A 20363-nucleotide genomic window follows, 5' to 3' on the forward strand; every position below is an offset into this window, starting at 1 on the left:
ATGCTGAAGTTTAAGTAATGGACTAAATTTAAATAACACATTGGACTAACCCAGGTTGGGCTCGAATCTGCAACGCCTATTCTAATATAAAATAAAACATATATTAAAGGTACAATCGACTACTTTTCAGCCTAAAAAAATGTTTGGCTGTACAAGACTCTGTACATGTGGCGGCAGGAAGCCTAGTAGTTAAGAGCGTTGGGCCAGTAAGCTAAAGGTCGCTGATTCGAATCCCTGAGCCAACATGGTGCTGAACCCTGCTATTTTGCCCTTGAGCAAGGCAGTTAACCCCAAACAACAACTGTTCCCTGGGCGCTGATGATGTCAATTAAGGCAGCCACGCACCTTTCTGATTCAGAGGGGTTAGGGAAGCCAGCAAGCATCTGGCCTCTCTTGACAAAAAAAGTATAACAAATTTTCAAATCAGCATTGAGTAAACTGAGCAAAATCAACTGTGAATGGTCCTGGCGCACCCCCAAAAAAGTGTTAGGGGAAGCCAGCTTGGATTTTGGCGTTACTCCTATCAAATCCCATTTTAGAGCATACATCATGGACAGAAAAATGTTGCATCTCGTTGTGTTGTCCTCAGGTGGCTAGCTAGCCTGCTAGCTAAAATTGTCCCGTTCCTAAATTAGCCATGGATGGATAGGGATTTGGACTTGTGGTTTTACTTAATTCTCAGTACTGGCAAATGATTAGAATGGCGATTCTGATCCAACCATTAATAAATACATGGTGCCCCTGGCCTGAGAGGATGGAAGTTAAATATGTAGCTAGATGTAGAATGTTAATGTTAACTAAATAAGGCTGGTCATGAAATGAAGTTAGGCTAGCGAGCAAGCATTTTAGCCAGGTAGCCTAGGACAACAAAAAATAAAAGTGTCTACTGTATGACAGTGTGATAGACCGTTTTGTCAACATGAAAGAGAGGAGGATGGCGTTTCTCTACCAGTAAGGTGAGTCAACATGTTTTCTATTTGCACGAATGCGCACACATACACACATACATAAATCAGAACCATGGACAGCCACATATTTAGCTTACGTTGATTGGACTAAATTGTTTTTGGTATCTTTTAGTTGTCACTGTATTAGACTAAGCGGTCAGAAGTGATTTGTTGATGTTGAAGTTGAAATGGTGCTGGAATAGTGGAGGCAGTTCCTGTTTTCTTTGCAACTTGCGGTAACTCTTTGTGGTTCTAAATCAATAGTTGTATAGTGGTCCAAAATTTTCCAAAACATTAACTTGCTTGACCATGCTGTAGGTCATGTACCTACCTATCTGTCACAATATGCTTTGTGGACTTCACTGGACAGAGGTTGCTACCCGGTTTTGTGAGAAAACAAAGGTGTGGTTGAATTTATTATTATTATTTTCTCGGCCTTTAGGCCTATATATCACGGTTGCAAGACATATTAATTAACAGACTATTGAGCAAACAACGCAATTACCCCAGTGATTTTACCCACGCACCGCTACTTGGTATCTAAACTGATCCATCAAATCGCGCTGTCCGTCCACATAAAACTGCATTACCCAAAACTCTATTTTCTCTCCTCATACATCGCAAAAAACATGGTCCGTGCATATCCCAATATATATCCCATATCCCAAGTTTAAATGTAAAATGGTTATGCAAGGGTTATGTTTAGGGTCGGGACGTCCCAAGCATCCCAAATAGCATTTGCCTTGCAAACATGGCGGCCTCTCAACAGGAGCAAAACAGCAGGAACGTTCCTGTTGATACATCAACATCTAATGCACATCAACAACAAGGAGAGAGGAAATCAGGGGCTATATCTTTTGGTTTTAGCAAAACTGTAAGTAAATTAAAATCTAGTCGGGATGAAGCTATCAACGCAGATGAGCGAGATTATTTAACCAGAGTCGATGGGAAAGAATTGCTAAGGTAAGCTAACGTTAGCTAGCTTCTAATGTTGGTGTCTAAATACAGTTGCATTAATACATATTGTTGCCTAGTAGTCAGCTAATAACGTTACTAGCCTATATGTTGAATAAACATGTTGCTGTCCCTTTATGTATTCGCTAGTTAGCTATGTATTTAGCCACCGGTAGGAAAGACTACGGTTAAGAAACTCTTCGCCGGTAGAGTTGTAGCTACATGCCGGTAGCTACATTTCTTCTTTGGTAATATGGCGGCCCGCAAACAAATATTGGTCCATGTTACTATTCTGTAGTAGCATTGGCTACTATTCAGAGGAACTCCGGAGCTCTGTCAGAGTGACCATCGGTTTCTTGGTCACCTCCCTGACCAAGGCCCTTCTCCAATGATTGCTCAGAAGAGAACATGCAATTCTGGTTCAGCACGTGTAGCCTACAGAGTTACAAGTATTTGCGAATTTGATTTTAATTTTGAAATATAATAGGGCCTATTTGTACAGTGCGTTCGGAAAGTATTCAGACCCCTTCCCTTTTTCCACATTTTGTTACATTACAGCCTTATTCTAAAATGGATTTAATAAATAAATCCTCATCAATACCTCACGATAAAGCAAAAACAGTTTTTAATATAAAAGTTTTTCAAATGTGTTAAAAAATAAAAACGGATACCTTATTTACAGACATATTCAGACCCTTTGCTGTGAGACTCGAAATTGAGCTCAGGTGCATCCTGTTTCCATTGATCATCCTTGAGATGTTTCTACAACTTGATTGGAGTCCACCTGTGATAAATTCAATTCATTGGACATGATTTGAAAAAGCACACACCTGTCTATATAAAGGTCCCACAGTTGTCAGAGCTTGCTTCCCTCTTCCAATAGTCTATTGGTATAAGTAATGGTGAAAAAACAATGTCCAGTAAGCTATTCGAGTCTAGCTTTTCCTGTATGAGACTCCAAGAGTTAAGAAGTGTTTTTTTAAGGAGAGGCCAGCAGAGTACAGGTGCTTGCGTATTGCGCATGAGACAAAGGTTAGAAGCTTCTTATGTTTAACCCATCACAAATCAGTTAAATATAAGGCTAATACTACATTGAATGTATTACCAGAAAGAGGTAGGTTAGGACACCTACAGTGGAATTCGGAAGTTTACATACACTTTAGCCAAATACATTTAAACTCAGTTTTTCACAATTCCTGACATTTAATCCCAGTAAAAATTCCCTGTTTTTTAGGTCAGTTAGGATCACCACTTTATTTTAAGAATGTGAAATGTCAGAATAATAGTAGAGAATTATTTATTTCGGCTTTTATTTCTTTCATCACATTCCCAGTGGGTCAGACGTTTACCTACACTCAATTAGTATTTGGTATCATTGCCTTTAAATTGTTTAACTTGGGTCAAAAGTTTCGGGTAGCCTTCCACAAGCTTCCCACAATAAGTTAGGTGAATTTTGGCCCATTCCTCCCAACAGAGGTGGTGTAACTGAGTCAGGTTTGTAGGCCTCCTTGCTCGCACACACCTTTTCAGTTCTGCTCACAAATTTTCTATAGGATTGAGGTCAGGGCTTTGTGATGGCCACTCCAATACCTTGACTTTGTTGTCCTTAAGCCATTTTGCCACAACTTTGGAAGTATGCTTGGGGTCATTGTCCATTTGAAAGACCCATTTGCGACCAAGCTTTAACTTCCTGACTGATGTCTTGAGATGTTGCTTCAATATATCCACATCATTTTCCTACCTCATGATGCCATCTATTTTGTGAAGTGCACCAGTCCCTCCTGCAGCAAAGCACCCCTACAACATGATGCTGCCACCCCCGTGCTTCATGGTTGTGATGGTGTTCTTCGGCTTGCAAGCCTCCCCATTTTTCCTCCAAACATAACGATGGTTATTATGGCCAAACCATTCTATTTTTGTTTCATCAGACCAGAGGACTTTTCTCCAAAAAGTAAGAGCTTTGTCCCCATGTGCGGTTCCAACCGTAGTCTGGCTTTTTTATGGCGGTTTTGGAGCAGTGGCTTCTTCCTTGCTGAGCGGCCTTTCAGGTCATGTCGATATAGGACTCGTTTTACTGTGGATATAGATACTTTTGTACCCGTTTCCTCCAGCATCTTCACAAGGTCCTTTGCTCTTGTTCTGGGATTGATTTGCACTTTTCACACCAAAGTACGTTCATCTCTAGGAGACAGAACGCGTCTCCTTCCTGAGCGGTATGACGGCTGCGTGGTCCCATGGTGTTTGTACTTGAGTACTATTGTTTGTACAGATGAATGTGGTACCTTCAGGTGTTTGGAAATTGCTCCCAAGGATGAACCATTTTCCAATGATGTCAAGCAAAGAGACACTGAGTTTGAAGGTACAGTGCCTTGCGAAAGTATTTGGCCCCCTTGAACTTTGCGACCTGTTGCCACATTTCAGGCTTCAAACATAAAGATATAAAACTGTATTTTTTTGTGAAGAATCACAACAAGTGGGACACAATCATGAAGTGGAACGACATTTATTGGATATTTCAAACTTTTTTAACAAATCAAAAACTGAAAAATTGGGCGTGCAAAATTATTCAGCCCCCTTAAGTTAATACTTTGTAGCGCCACCTTTTGCTGCGATTACAGCTGTAAGTCGCTTGGGGTATGTCTCTATCAGTCTATCAGCCTCCTGTGTGAGGCTTGCGATTTCTCTTCAAAATAGAGGTCCCGCAATGAAGATGGTAAAAAATAATAATGGTCGAAATTTGTAAAATGTTATTAGGAAATGTTAGCAGACTTAGAATTTTATTTAACAATATCAAAAAAGGAAAATAGTTAATAGCCTTATTATTATTATTATTATTATTATTATTATAATAATCAACTTTAGAAAACACATTTAAATCACATTGTTATTTAGCCCATTCACATTGCACGATGTTCAGTATGTTTTACACAAGCCATTTTTGTCCACATTCACCAGAACAACTGCCCCCTCTCATTGAACCCACAACGTTCAAGGCCGACCTCGGTACTGCAGGCATTGTTTGCAGAGAACAGAATCCCCCATTATAGTGAAGGGGAAAATGGCAATCTTCGTGGTCCATCTTCATGTAAATAAATACATTTCTTGAAGACAATCACAGTACCAATAATTGCTTCTATTACATCAGATGTATGTCCTTGAACCAATTATTTTAAAGAAGTTATAAGGAAAAGTAATAAGGATAATTGACTTTGTATCTAACGGCAGCCTGCAGTATCTTGATATACTCAATGAGAGGGGGCAGTACTGAGCTAGCTTGCAACGTTACTTTCTGGAGTAGCTCAAACTCAAATGTATGTCTCCATAAATTTACCACATTAGACACCATCTTTATTTTATTTATTTTATTTCACCTTTATTTAACCAGGTAAGCAAGTTGAGAACAAGTTCTCATTTACAATTGCGACCTGGCCAAGATAAAGCAAAGCAGTTCGACACATACAACGACACAGAGTTACACATGGAGTAAAACAAACATACAGTCAATAATACAGTAAAAAAAAACAAAAAAAACAAAAAAAAAAAAAAACAAGTCTATATACAATGTGAAAATTAGGTGAGAAGGGAGGTAAAATATAGCAAGTAAAACACTGGAATGGTAGTATTGCAATGGAAGAATGTGCAAAGTAGAAATAAAAATAATGGGGTGCAAAGGAGCAAAATAAATAAATAAATTAAATACAGTTGGGAAAGAGGTAGTTGTTTGGGCTAAATTATAGGTGGGCTATGTACAGGTGCAGTAATCTGTAAGATGCTCTGACAGTTGGTGCTTTAGTGAGGGAGATAAGTGTTTCCAATTTAAGAGATTTTTGTAGTTCGTTCCAGTCATTGGCAGCAGAGAACTGGAAGGAGAGGCGGCCAAAGAAAGAATTGGTTTTGGGGGTGACTAGAGAGATATACCTGCTGGAGCGTGTGCTACAGGTGGGAGATGCTATGGTGACCAGCGAGCTGAGATAAGGGGGGACTTTACCTAGCAGGGTCTTGTAGATGACATGGAGCCAGTGGGTTTGGCGTGCAAAATTATCAATGGTGGGTAGTATATGGGGCTTTGGTGACAAAACGGATAGCACTGTGATAGACTGCATCCAATTTGTTGAGTAGGGTATTGGAGGCTATTTTGTAAATGACATCGCCAAAGTCGAGGATTGGTAGGATGGTCAATTTTACAAGGGTATGTTTGGCAGCATGAGTGAAGGATGCTTTGTTGCGAAATAGAAGCCAATTCTAGATTTAACTTTGGATTGGAGATGTTTGATATGGGTCTGGAAGGAGAGTTTACAGTCTAACCAGACACCTAAGTATTTGTAGTTGTCCACGTATTCTAAGTCAGAGCCGTCCAGAGTAGTGATGTTGGACAGGCGGGTAGGTGCAGGTAGCGATCGGTTGAAGAGCATGCATTTAGTTTTACTTGTATTTAAGAGCAATTGGAGGCCACGGAAGGAGAGTTGTATGGCAAAGCTTGCCTGGAGGGTTGTTAACACAGTGTCCAAAGAAGGGCCGGAAGTATACAGAATGGTGTCGTCTGCGTAGAGGTGGATCAGAGACTCACCAGCAGCAAGAGCGACCTCATTGATGTATACAGAGAAGAGAGTCGGTCCAAGAATTGAACCCTGTGGCACCCCCATAGAGACTGCCAGAGGTCCGGACAGCAGACCCTCCGATTTGACACACTGAACTCTATCAGAGAAGTAGTTGGTGAACCAGGCGAGGCAATCATTTGAGAAACCAAGGCTGTCGAGTCTGCCGATAAGGATGTGGTGGTTGACAGAGTCGAAAGCCTTGGCCAGATCAATGAATACGGCTGCACAGTAATGTTTCTTATCGATGGCGGTTAAGATATCGTTTAGGACCTTGAGCGTGGCTGAGGTGCACCCATGACCAGCTCTGAAACCAGATTGCATAGCAGAGAAGGTATGGTGAGATTATGGTCGGTAATCTGTTTGTTGACTTGGCTTTCGAAGACCTTAGAAAGGCATGGTAGGATAGATATAGGTCTGTAGCAGTTTGGGTCAAGAGTGTCCCCCCTTTGAAGAGGGGGATGACCGCAGCTGCTTTCCAATCTTTGGGAATCTCAGATGACACGAAAGAGAGGTTGAACAGGCTAGTAATAGGGGTGGCAACAATTTCGGCAGATAATTTTAGAAAGAAAGGGTCCAGATTGTCTAGCCCGGCTGATTTGTAGGGGTCCAGATTTTTCAGCTCTTTCAGAACTTCAGCTGAATGGATTTGGGAGAAGGAGAAATGGGGAAGGCTTGGGCAGTGCTGTTGACCGGGGTAGGAGTTGCCAGGTGGAAAGCATGGCCAGCCGTGTTTTAAATGCTTATTGAAATTCTCAATTATGGTGGATTTATCAGTGGTGACAGTGTTTCCTATCTTCAGTGCAGTGGGCAGCTGGGAGGAGGTGTTCTTATTCTCCATGGACTTTACAGTGTCCCAGAACTTTTAGAGTTAGTGTTGCAGGAAGCAAATTTCTGCTTGAAAAAGCTAGCCTTGGCTTTTCTAACTGCCTGTGTATAACGGTTTCTAGCTTCCCTGAACAGCTGCATATCAGGGGCTGTTGTGCTTGCAGAACGCCATAGGATGTTTTTGTGTTGGTTAAGGGCAGTCAGGTCTGGGGAGAACCAGGGCTATATCTGTTCCTGGTTCTAATTTTCTTGAATGGGGCATGTTTATTTAACATTGTTAGGAAGGCATTTTTAAAAATATCCAGGCATCCTCTAATGGGATGAGATCAATATCCTTCCAGGACACTTGCAAGTGTTTCAGGGAGCGTTTTAATGAGTGGAGGTCGTTTGACCGCTGACCCATTACGGATGCAGGCAATGAGGCAGTGATCAGATCTTGGTTGAAGACAGCAGAGGTGTATTTAGAGGGGAAGTTGGTTAGCTATTGCCCGTGTTTAAGGCTTTGGGGGTACCTGGTAGGTTCATTGATAATTTGTGTGAGATTGAGGGCATCAAGTTTAGATTGTAGGATGGCTGGGGTGTTAAGCATGTTCCAGTTTAGTCCTAAACACAAGCTCTGAAGATAGATGGGGGCAATTATGGTGTCCAGAAGCACAGCTGGGGGCAGAGGGTGGTCTATAGCAGGCGGCAACGGTGAGAGACTTGTTTTTAGAGAGGTGGATTTTTAAAAGTAGAAGTTCAAATTGTTTGGGTACAGACCTGGATAGTAGGACAGAACTCTGCAGGCTATCTTTGCAGTAGATCAACAAGCAGTTCTATCTTGTCTGAAAATGTTGTAGTTTGGAATTAAAATTTCTGAATTTTTGGTGGTCTTCCTAAGCCAGGATTCAGACACAGCTAGAACATCCGGGTTGGCAGAGTGTGCTAAAGCAGTGAAAAGAACAAACTTAGGGAGGAGGCTTCTAATGTTAACATGCATGAAACCAAGGCTATTACGGTTACAGAAGTCATCAAAAGCGCCTGGGGAATAGGAGTGGAGCTAGGCACTGCACCTGGATTCACCTCTACATCTGGAGGAGAAGAATAAGGGTACTAAAAGCAATAAGAATTGGTCTCAGAATGTCTGGAACAGAGAGTGGAGGTTTCTGGGGGCGATAAAATAGCATCAAGGTATAATGTACAGACAAAGGTATGGTAGGATGTGAGTACAGTGGAGGTAAACCTAGGTATTGAGTGATGAAGAGAGAGATATTGTCTCTAGAAACATCATTGAAACCAGGAGATGTCATTGCATGTGTGGGTGGTGGAACTAATAAGTTGGATAAGGTATAGTGAGCAGGACTAGAGGCTCTTGAAATAAGCTAAACACTAACAAATGACAAGACATATTGAGTCATCCTTACACAGGACATCGGTAGCAAAGCATAGGATGGAGGTCTGTTGTTAGCCACCTCTTGCGTTCCGTCAGTAGATTAGTGGAGTTCCGTGTTGTAGAGGGGATTAGTCCAAATCACACAACAACAAAAAAATAAAAACAATAAAAACACAGGCTACTATCTTAACCGACTCCCTTGGCTTCAAATGCACTATTGAGTCTACACATAGGAATGAATGGTGTCACGTGATCGATGGCTTTGTCCATTCATATAAACAGTCATTGACGTTCCCCTCTCGCGGCCTCTCCTCGATTTACCTTTGCGTCCTCCTTTTGAAATGGGTCAATCTAATTGAGAAAAGGCCTGGGGGTGCATCCCAATATCTACTTTCTCCTGGAATGTGTACAATCCCTCACTACTTCCCAAAAATCTGGATTGGTGGAGCCATGGGCTCGTGGGAATTTTCACTATCTCTTATACCAGTCATTTCCTTTCAAGTCAGTGAAGGAAAGCAAACCAGTGCACCCTTTGGGAGGAAGGAGAGATAATTGGGACATAGCTTTGCAAAGGCTAATTGTTGTCTAGTTAGTAAATTCCTTCTACCTCCTTTGTCTGTCTTAGTATCAAGCCTGTGGAGAAGCCGAAGGAGCTGATCATTCCACTCATCCAAAGGAATCGCTGGTGCAGCAGGCAGGAAAACAGAGCTGGCCAGGGGCACGGTGATGGTGGGGGGGATAAGGCCAAAACACAACCCCCCTCTCAGGAGCAGGACTCCGTGGAATCACAGGCTGTCAAAGAAATTATTGAAGGTGCATGTCTGTGTGTCAGCTTCAGTTACTACTTCAGTAGTACTAAGAAATTAGCACCTTATCCTAATGTGTGAATCCACCGTTAATACTTGAATCACTCTTTCAATATCACATCTCTCTTTCAGAATCTCAGAGGCAGCTTGACCAGTGGAAAAATGGGGACCAAGCAGACCCCAACCTCACCATCCCCCTGCTGATGCAGAACCAGGCTCCACAGGGGTTTGAGGATGGAGACCACATCAAGGTGGACCTGCGACCAGAGTCTGTAAGTATGGGGCGAGGGTCAGAGGAACCTTATCCGTTACCATCTGGTTCTTGGGTCTTGTTGTGTCAATAGACTGTGAAGTAAATTCAATGCATTTTCACAGCAAATGTTATGTGTGAAGTCAAATTAGGACGGGCAACTTTAACAGAGGGCGACTGAAAGTTGTGTCAGGTTACGAGAGAGAAGTTGATTCCTAAACAGAGATGGAAAGTTATGATAAGCATGAGTGAATGAGAGTGCGCGATGGATTAACAAGTGTGTGAAAGTCAGATCAACAGAATGTCTGCGATGACAGATGGAGGTGGACTGACCAGTTTAACTGGGACTGAAACCAGAGACTGTGTGAAAGTGCTGACCGCAGAATATTTCCACCAAAACGAACCGTGCCAACAGAGAAGTGTGTGTGTGTGCGTGCATGACACGTACTCACTTCAAATCTGACAGCGTCTTACGAACGAGATGACACTGGCTTGCCCTCCCTCTCCCTAGAGACCAACAGTCATCTTCCTTTGTGCATCTCTTCCTCATCACCCATCCGCCACCCTCTCATCACTGTCATCTCACATCTGTCTTGACTCTAGATACAGGGCCTTCAGAAAGTATTCATACCCCTTGACATTTTTCCACATTTTGATGTTACAGCCTGAATTTAAAATTGATTACATTTAAATTATTTTTTGTCACTGACCTACAGACAATGCCTCATAATGTCATTTCAATTATGTTTTTCGAATAAAAAAAAGGTTAAGTATTAAAAACTGAAATGTAACATTAAAAACTGAGTAAACATGTGCTTAACAAGTCACATAATGAGTTGCATGGACTCTCTGTGTGTGTGCGCAAAAATATTGTTTAACATTGTTTTTTTAATGACTACCTCATCTCTGTACCCCACACATACAATTATCTGTAAGGTACCTCAGTCAAGCAGTGAATTTCAAACACAGATTCGACCAGGAAAGTTTTCCAATGCCTCGCAAAGGGCAACTTTTGGTAAATGGGGAATATATACAGTGGGGCAAAAAAGTATTTGGTCAGCCACCAATTGTGCAAGTTCTCCCACTTAAAAATAATCCCACTTGAAAATGTAATTTTCATCATAGGTACACTTTAACTATGACAGACAAAATGAGGGGAAAAAATCCAGAAAATCACATTGTAGGATTTTTAATGAATTTATTTGCAAATTATGGTGGAAAATAAGTATTTGGTCAATAACAAAAGTTTATCTCAATACTTTGTTATATACCCTTTGTTGGCAATGACAGAGGTCAAACGTTTTCTGTAAGTCTTCACAAGGTTTTCACACTGTTGCTGGTATTTTGGCACATTCCTCCATGCAGATCTCCTCTAGAGCAGTGATGTTTTGGGGATGTTGCTGGGCAACACGGACTTTCAGCTCCCTCCAAAGATTTTCTATGGGGTTGAGATCTGGAGACTGGCTAGGCCACTCCAGGACCTTGAAATGCTTCTTACGAAGCCACTCCTTCGTTGCCCGGGCGGTGTGTTTGGGATCATTGTCATGCTGAAAGACCCAGCCACGTTTCATCTTCAATGCCCTTGCTGATGGAAGGAGGTTTTCACTCAAAATCTCACGATACATGGCCCCATTCATTCTTTCCTTTACACGGATCAGTCGTCCTGGTCCCTTTGCAGAAAAACTGCCTCAAAGCACGATGTTTCCACCCCCATGCTTCACAGTAGGTATGGTGTTCTTTGGATGGAACTCAACATTCTTTGTCCTCCAAACATGACGAGTTGAGTTTTTACCAAAAAGTTCTATTTTGGTTTCATCTGACCATATGACATTCTCCCAATCTTCTTCTGGATCATCCAAATGCTCTCTAGCAAACTTCAGACGGGCCTGGACATGTACTGGCTTAAGCAGGGGGACACGTCTGGCACTGCAGGATTTGAGTCCCTGGCGGCGTAGTGTGTTACTGATGGTAGGCTTTGTTACTTTGGTCCCTGCTCTCTGCAGGTCATTCACTAGGTCCCCCCCGTGTGGTTCTGGGATTTTTGCTCACCGTTCTTGTGATCATTTTGACCCCACGGGGTGAGATCTTGCGTGGAGCCCCAGATCGAGGGAGATTATCAGTGGTCTTGTATGTCTTCCATTTCCTAATAATTGCTCCCACAGTTGATTTCTTCAAACCAAGCTGCTTACCTATTGCAGATTCAGTCTTCCCAGCCTGGTGCAGGTCTACAATTTTGTTTCTGGTGTCCTTTGACAGCTCTTTGGTCTTGGCCATAGTGGAGTTTGGAGTGTGACTGTTGGAGGTTGTGGACAGGTGTCTTTTATACTGATAACAAGTTCAAACAGGTGCCATTAATACAGGTAACGAGTGGAGGACAGAGGAGCCTCTTAAAGAAGAAGTTACAGGTCTGTGAGAGCCAGAAATCTTGCTTGTTGGTAGGTGACCAAATACTTATTTTCCACCATTATTTGCGAATAAATTCATTAAAAATCCTACAATGTGATTTTCTGGATTTTCTTTTCTCATTTTGTCTGTCATAGTTGAAGTGTACCTATGATGAAAATGACAGGCCTCTCATCTTTTTAAGTGGGAGAACTTGCATAATTGGTGGCTGACTAAATACTTTTTTGCTCCACTGTATATATATTTTAAAGCAGACATTGAACATCCCTTTGAGCATGGTGAAGTTATTAATTTCACCTTGGATGGTGCATCACTACACCCAGTCACTACAATGATACAGTCATCTTTCCTAACTACGTTTGCCAGAGAGGAAGGAAACCACTCGGGGATTTCACCATGAGGCCAATGGTGACTTTAAAACAGTTATAGAGTTTTAATGATTTGATAGAAAACTGAGGATGAATCAACAACATTGAAGTTACTCCACAATACTAACCTAATTGACAGTGAAAAGAAGGAAGCCTGTAGCGTATGAAACTATTCCAAAACATGCATCCTGTTTGCAAAAAGGTACTAAATTAATACTGCCAAAAATGTGGCAAAGCAATTAACTTTTTTTTCTGAATACAAAGTGTTGTGGTTGGGGCAAATACAACACATTCTTGCTCTGGTGAGTCTGATCCACCTCTACGCAGACGACACCATTCTGTATACTTCTTGCCCTTCTTTGGACACTGTTAACAACCCTCCAGGCGAGCTTCAATGCCATACAACTCTCTTTCCGTGGCCTCCAATTGCTCTTAAATACAAGTAAAACTAAATGCATGCTCTTCAAACGATCGCTGCCTGCACCTGCCCGCCTGTCCAACATCACTACTCTGGACGGTTCTGACTTAGAATATGTGGACAACTACAAATACCTAGGTGTCTGGTTAGACTGTAAACTCTCCTTCCAGGCTCACATCGAACATCTCCAATCCAAAGTTAAATCTAGAATTGGCTTTCTATTCCGCAACAAAGCATCCTTCACTCATGCTGCCAAACATACCCTTGTAAAACTGACCATCCTACCAATCCTCGACTACGGCGATGTAATTTACAAAATAGCCTCCAATACCCTACTCAACAAATTGAATGCAGTCTATCACCGTGCCATCCGTTTTGTCACCAAAGCCCCATATACTTCCCACTACTGCGACCTGTACGCTCTTGTTGGCTGGCCCTCGCTTCATACTCGTCGCCAAACCCACTGGCTCCAGGTCATCTATAAGACCCCTTTAGGTAAAGTCCCCCATTATCTCAGCTCGCTGGTCACTATAGCAGCACCCACCTGTAGCATGCGCTCCAGCAGTTATATCTCTCTGGTCACCCCCAAAACCAATTCTTCCTTTGGCCACCTCTCCTTCCATTTCTCTGCTGCCAATGACTGGAACAAACTACAAAAATCTCTGAAACTCAAAGCAGCTCACAGATTACTGCACCTATACATAGCCCATCTATAATTTAGCCCAAAACAACTACCTCTTTCCCTACTGTATTTATTATTTTTTAATTTTGCTCCTTTGCACCCCATTATTTATATTTCTACTTTGCAAATTCTTCCACTGCAAATCAACCATTTCAGTGTTTTACTTGCTATATTGTATTTACTTTGCCACCATGGCCTTTTTTTGCCTTCACCTCCCTTATCTCACCTCACTTGCTCACATTGTATATATACTTATTTTTCTACTGTATTATTGACTGTATGTTTAGTTTATTCCATGTGTAACTCTGTGTTGTTGTATATGTCGAACTGCTTTGCTTTATCTTGGTCAGGTCGCAATTGTAAATGAGAACTTGTTCTCAACTTGCCTACCTGGTTAAATAAAGGTGAAATAAAATTAAAAAAAAAAAACATTACTGAGTACCACTCTACATATTTTCAAGCATAAGTGGTGGCTGCATCATGTTATGGGTATACTTATAATCACTAAGGACTGGGGAGTTTTTCAAGACAAAAAATAAACTAAGGGAGCTAAGCACAGAAAAAATCCTAGAGGAAAACCTCGTTCAGTCTGCTTTCCACCAGACTGTGGGAAATGAATTCTACAAAGTATTGACTGGGGGTGTGAATACTTAGGTAAATGAGATTTCATTTTCTAAAAGTCACTTTATCATTATGGGTTATTGCGTGTAGATGAGAATTATTATTTATTTATGTTGAATGCAGGCTGTAACACAACCATGTGGAATAAGTCAAGGGGTATGAATACTTTCTGAATGTACTGTATTAGGGAGGGGCTGAGGAGCTGGCTCATTCCACCTCTATGCTTCTCCTACTATTGTGTGATCCCAGCTTCCCCTAGAGCAGACAGAGCCCATAAGGGAGCTAGTGAGGAGCATGGCACTGGGACAGACGGCACCCACAATAATGACAGCGGCATGTCTCTACACTACCACTGATGTGGTTGGTGACCTCAGTCAACTTGGTCTGACTGAGTCTGTCAGCCTAGAGCCAAAGGATTGTATAACAACAACATTGGAATCAGCTATTTCTGTCTGTGTATGGAGTCCGGACATGCACAAGCATCTGTCAGTCTATAGAAACACTATCTGGCAGGCTGACACAAGTGACAATCAGATGTACAGCGCATTAGACTCTACCAGTAGGTGTGTAAAGAGTGATGTCTGTTTTTCTCACTATCTGAGACTGCATATAGAATGTGACGTGTGTCTTCAGTCCACAGAGGCAGACTATGACAGTGTTCCTGTGGAGGTGTACGGGTTAGCCATGCTGAAGGGGATGGGCTGGAAGGCCGGAGAGGGCATCGGGCGGACCTTCAAACAGTGCGTATTCTCTCTCATAGTCAGTCTTCATCCCCAATATCCGTGTTATTTTTAATGCCTTTAAAATATCTGGTTTGCTATGTCTGCTTTATTTATAATGCCAATATTATCCACTCTTGTTGCATCAGGTTTTTGGCATCGGACTTGTATTACAGAAAATAAGTAATGACATGAGATGATTATGCTGTTTTCCTCAGAGTACAGTAAATAATGTAGTTTTAGTAATGCAATCTTACTGTGGTTGGCCACTGTTGTTTTTAATCTTCAAGCCCATCTGTTTGCTAGGCTGCAAATATAAACCCATTGACTCATAGACATAGGGGTCGACCTCATCCCATTGTACTTCCTAGTTCACTCCCACCCAGGGTTGACAGTAAGCCGGAACGGTCCGGTACGAAGTCCCAGCAAAGCAAATAGTGTGGGCTACGCAATACCGGTAAAACATGAGCCTATCACGTTCATTAATACACAGATTCCATGAAAACTGTAGGCTATTACACTTTATCATGACCGCATGGAAAATGATCTAATTGACTTGTGTAGACCTAATGAATGGGCAATTGTCAATGTCATTCATAACACTTTTTGGTGTTTTGTAAGTGATGTCTCTCTACTTTTAGGCCTATCAAATGGCACTGTATGGACGCGGGAATTGTTTTAGAGGGGAGTAGCCTAATTGTTGGAATAGGAACTGATGTCTGGACACTGACTGTAGGCCTCACATGTAGCCTATTATAATAACTTCTGCTGAATGAAGTGTTCCTCGCAGTAAAATTACAGAACAAATCTACATTTTGTCTCAGGAATAGGAGTAGAGAAATAGGATTCCTTTCAGCATCTTGAAAGAATGAAAATATGCGCTTAGGGACCTGTTGTGTAGCCTAAACGAGCAATTTCTTTCAGCAACTTTAAAGCTGACAGTTTCATTTTCGACCACATAAAATATGCATCCAAGATGAACTGAAATACTATCAGAAACATGTTGGATCGTTTTCAAAGCTTTTGATTTCCTTGAAACCGGCAAACTGGCATCATTTGGAAATCTCCATTGTCCCTAAATCCTCGCTCCGTGAGAGAAGCAGGAATGAAAGAACTTTACCGATGTCAACTAGATTTTTGATGATGCATTGATCATTCTTTCGATTTATGACATTGTTCTGGGGAGCAAGGCTTTATTTAGAATTCTAGACAAGCATCAAGTAATGACAGAAGAGAAGCTGCATGTAGGCTATCTAATTATAGACAAGTTGACTAACAAAATGTTGGAAATTATAATCAGAAAAATATCTGAATGAGGCTGAAAAAACACTGTCCTTGAGTAACATGCACATGTAGACTACATGAGCCTTTTTGAAGTAATTGTTTGACAATCGGATTAATGCATGACCGGTTGTGTTTATGCCACATGAAAAGGTAGGCTAATACATTTGAAAAGTTAAAGGACAAATCTTGACTATTAGGCCCATAGAGATGCTATGAAATGAATACAGATTCCATATGTCATTCAATAATAAAAAATAAAGTAGATTTTAAAAAGCTAATTCACACACAGGAGGGATCCCGTACCAGGAAGAATCTACTTTCACCCTGCTCCCACCTAATATCTCTCTCTCCCCTCTCGCTCTAGGGATGTGAAGCCCATAGAGCATCAACTGAGGCCGAAGGGTCTGGGTCTGGGAGCTGACCGCTCTGCTATACGGGACCTGGAGCCCAGCGGGCCCCGGAGGCCTCCCAAGCCAGGTGATGAGCGGAAGGAGGAGACCCTGGTCCTGGGGCCTGGAGGCCATGTGCTGGTGGAGTCTGGAGCACACAAGGACCTGTACGGGAAGGTGAGATATCTGGCTTTGTTTGTCTGGACTCTCTGGAACTACAGAAAGCAACAGCAATCTCCTGAGAACATGACACTGTGGCATATCACTATCTCGTAGGCCATCTTAGGCGTCATATAGTTGTTGTTTCAGAGCAAGACAATTAGCTTTACTTTGCTCACATGTAACTGTCTCTCTACTTGTGCCTTTGCACACTGATGGACTGTTTTGTCTCCCCCTCCTCGCAACACCCCTCCTATTGCCCCAACATTCCTATGTTACAGATTGAAGGAGTTGATCCGGACAATGCACGAGTAGTGGTCAAGCTTGCGATTGGTAGCAAGACTGTGACAATCAGTCAATATGCACTGAAACTGGTTGACCGCACAGAATATGACAAAAACGGCAAAGACCTCAGTAAGTCTCTCCTACCACCATGTCAGTTTTGTGATTGCTCTCTGAAATGACATTGAACCTGTTTACCGTAAAATATTGGAATAATTTAGTTGAGCAAACCGATGTCATACAGGGTCATGGAAATGTTCTTTCCATGACTATTTCCAATATTGTCTTGGCAATACTGAGACACCCACTCACTACATGGATGGAAGGTTCTAGACCAGAACAAGGGGAAAAAAACAGCCGAAGGGCAGACTGGTCTGTTGTTGAGTGATGAGCTGGGCTGATTCCACAGGCTCGCTCTCTCTCCTTTAGCTAAGTGACATTTGAGCCTCTGTGTGAAAAGGAGCCATATGGCCTTTTACCATTCCAACCCAAAACAGCCATGCTGTCACTGCTCTTATTGTCAGTAATCAGAAGGACCCGTTTCTGGAGCGGAGGGAGGTTCACACATAAGCAATGGCCGTCAAATATACACTGGTACCGTTGTTTGTGAACAGGCAAATTGTACTGCTCTCATGTGGCCTATTTGTTATTGCTGAATAGGTCAATATGTATCGGCACTACCATAGCAATAATGCAGATGAGACTGCTTGATCATTGTGATGAAACTGTTTAATGGAGCCCCCTTGGACTGTTTGTGACGTTGCAATTGTAACACTATCTTTCTACCAATCAGGTCGCCTCAGCAGGGCCCACAAAGAGAAGGAGAAAGAGAAGGAGCAGCAGAGACGGGAGGAGAAAGAGAGGAGGAGTAATAAGGAAGAGGAGAGGAAGAAAAGTAGATCTTCTGAGACGGACAGGGATGGAGGGAAGGACCAGAGAAAAAGGAAACATCGGGATTCTAGTCAGGACAGGTAGAGGATCCTGAAAATATGGGCTGAGGTTGGAAGTGTTGGATTCATAAAAAAATGTCAAAAATGAAATACAAGAGGTTAACTAATGACTTGGATTATTCATGTTTATGTTGGATTATCGTAATCCTTCATAAATTCTCAATCTAAAGCAATTATTTACTCATACCATTTAATTTGATAACACATAATGAAATGATTTGAGACTAAATAATTGCTTCAAATGGATTTGTTTTGTTTATCACCTTTTCCCTTCTCTCCTTAGAGAGAAGCCCCAGGCAAAGCTACCTCCTGCTGCCCCCTCCTGGCTCCAGAGGGACCTGAAAGTTCGCTTTGTAGATAAAGCCTTCAAAGGGGGAAAATACTACAATTCAAAGGTATTAACACTAGGGCCACTGGTACACAATTCATTGCCTGTTGACACTTTACAGCCCACTACAGTTCTGTGTTGTTGATCTTCAGAATCAGTTTAATGAATGTCCTATGCTGTTTTTTGAAGATGCAAATAGAGGATGTCTTGTCGCCAAACATCTGTGTGTGTCGTACTGAGGAGGGCAGATTCTTAGATGGTGAGTTCAAGGTTTACTGCTGAATTACATTTTACCTACTCCAACCCATATTCTTATAACTGGTGTTCCCTCTACTCATCTATTTTTTCCTTCAATGATGCCTTTATGTCTTCATGATAACATAGATGTGAAACAGACGATGCTGGAGACCATTGTGCCAAAGACTGACTCTGAGGACATCATGGTTGTACTTGGCGAACACAGGGGGCAGGTGAGTGAGTGGATGGGTTCATCGTTATCACTTTGCCTGTAAAATATCCATGCGGATTTGTTTCATTACTGATTGGATTGAAGCAGTACAAAATGTTGAAGTGTCTGTAGTTAATGACATGGTGTGTTCCAGGTAGGTCGTATTCTCCAGAGGGACCGAGACAGGAGCAGAGCCATGGTGCAGCTGGACAGATATGAGGAGAAAGTCTTCACCCTGGACTATGACTCCATCTGCCATTACGTAGGAGGGGGAGATCACTGACACCCTCTGCTTTTACCATATAACTAGTGATGTACTGTTAAAATATTGGTGGGGGGAATAAAGTAACTCTCCCTATACGTTCGATGCATTTTTCCCACATTAGGTGGGTAAACGCTTGCGCAAAATAAAAAGTTGTGTAAACCGCAAGAGCGTTTATCCTCCACTTCAACACTGATCTCAACCTGCCCCAAACATATGTCGTTTTCATTTTACAAAGTTTGGTCATAAAATGCAAGAGTGTGTATGTACAGTGAGTAACTTTTGTCAGTGTATCTTTGTAATAAAATCATGTCAACAGCAAAGCCATTTTGTCCTTTGTCCTGACTCAAGTGGCAATATTACAACAGTAATGGCACAATCATGCTGTTGGCAATACAGTTGAAGTTTACTTCGGTTGGAGTCTAACTCATTTTTCAACCACTCCACAAATTTCTTGTTCACAAACTATAGTTTTGCCAAGTCAGTCAGGACATCTACTTTGTGCATGACAAGTCATTTTTCCAACAATTGTTGAGACAGATTTTCACTATATCACAATTCCAGTGGGTCAGAAGTTTACATACACTAAGTTGACTGAAGACCTCAGTCTGGATCAGATGGTGTCAAGCGTGTGTGGCGGCAACCAGGTGAGGAGTACAAAGACAAGTGTGTCTTGTCTACAGTCAAGCATGGTGGTGGGAGTGTCGTGGTCTGGGGCTGCATGAGTGCTGCCGGGACTGGGGAGCTACAATTCATTGAGGGAACCATGAATGCCAACATGTACTGTGACATACTGAAGCAGAGCATGATTCCCTCCCTTCGGAGACTGGTCCGCAGGGCAGTATTGCAACACAACGACCAAACACGCCTCCAAGACGACCACTGCCTTGCTAAAGAAGCTGAGGGTAAAGGTGATGGACTGGCCAAGCATGACACCAGACCTAAACCCTATTGAGCATCTGTGGGGCATCCTCAAACGGAAGGTGGAAGAGTGCAAGGTCTAACATCCACCAGCTCCGTGATGTCGTCATGGAGGAGGACTAGTGGCAACATGTGAAGCTCTGGTGAACTCCATGCCCAAGAGGGTTTTAAGGCAGTGCTGGAAAATGATGGTGGCCACACACAACATTGACACTTTGGGCCCAATTTGGACATTTTCACTTAGGGGTGTACTCACTTTTGTTGCCAGCGGTTGAGTTATTGAGGGGACAGCAAATTTACACTTATACAAGCTGTACACTCACTACTTTACATTGTAGCAAAGTGTAATTTCTTCAGTGTTGTCACATGAAAATATA

General features: G+C 42.1%; 1 protein-coding gene across 2 annotated transcripts; it reads left to right on the forward strand.

The window, feature by feature from the left end:
• The first annotated feature begins 1664 nt into the window (after nt 1–1664).
• LOC115102370 (G-patch domain and KOW motifs-containing protein-like) lies at nt 1665–19388 on the forward strand. Of its 2 annotated transcripts, none has more exons than XM_029622269.1 (11): nt 1665–1910; nt 9322–9509; nt 9635–9774; nt 14878–14984; nt 16612–16813; nt 17077–17209; nt 17871–18048; nt 18311–18422; nt 18545–18614; nt 18740–18825; nt 18958–19388. In XM_029622269.1, the coding sequence occupies exons 1-11, from the start codon at nt 1699–1701 to the stop codon at nt 19084–19086; spliced, it is 1557 nt and encodes a 518-aa protein (XP_029478129.1). In that variant the 5' UTR covers nt 1665–1698; the 3' UTR covers nt 19087–19388. The 2 variants fall into 2 exon arrangements, with proteins under 2 accessions (XP_029478129.1, XP_029478130.1); XM_029622270.1 differs by having other exon boundaries at nt 18962–19388.
• The last annotated feature ends 975 nt before the right edge of the window (nt 19389–20363 follow it).

The sequence above is a fragment of the Oncorhynchus nerka genome, linkage group LG20 (assembly GCF_034236695.1).
Source record: "Oncorhynchus nerka isolate Pitt River linkage group LG20, Oner_Uvic_2.0, whole genome shotgun sequence".
In the NCBI taxonomy this organism is placed as follows: domain Eukaryota; kingdom Metazoa; phylum Chordata; class Actinopteri; order Salmoniformes; family Salmonidae; genus Oncorhynchus; species Oncorhynchus nerka.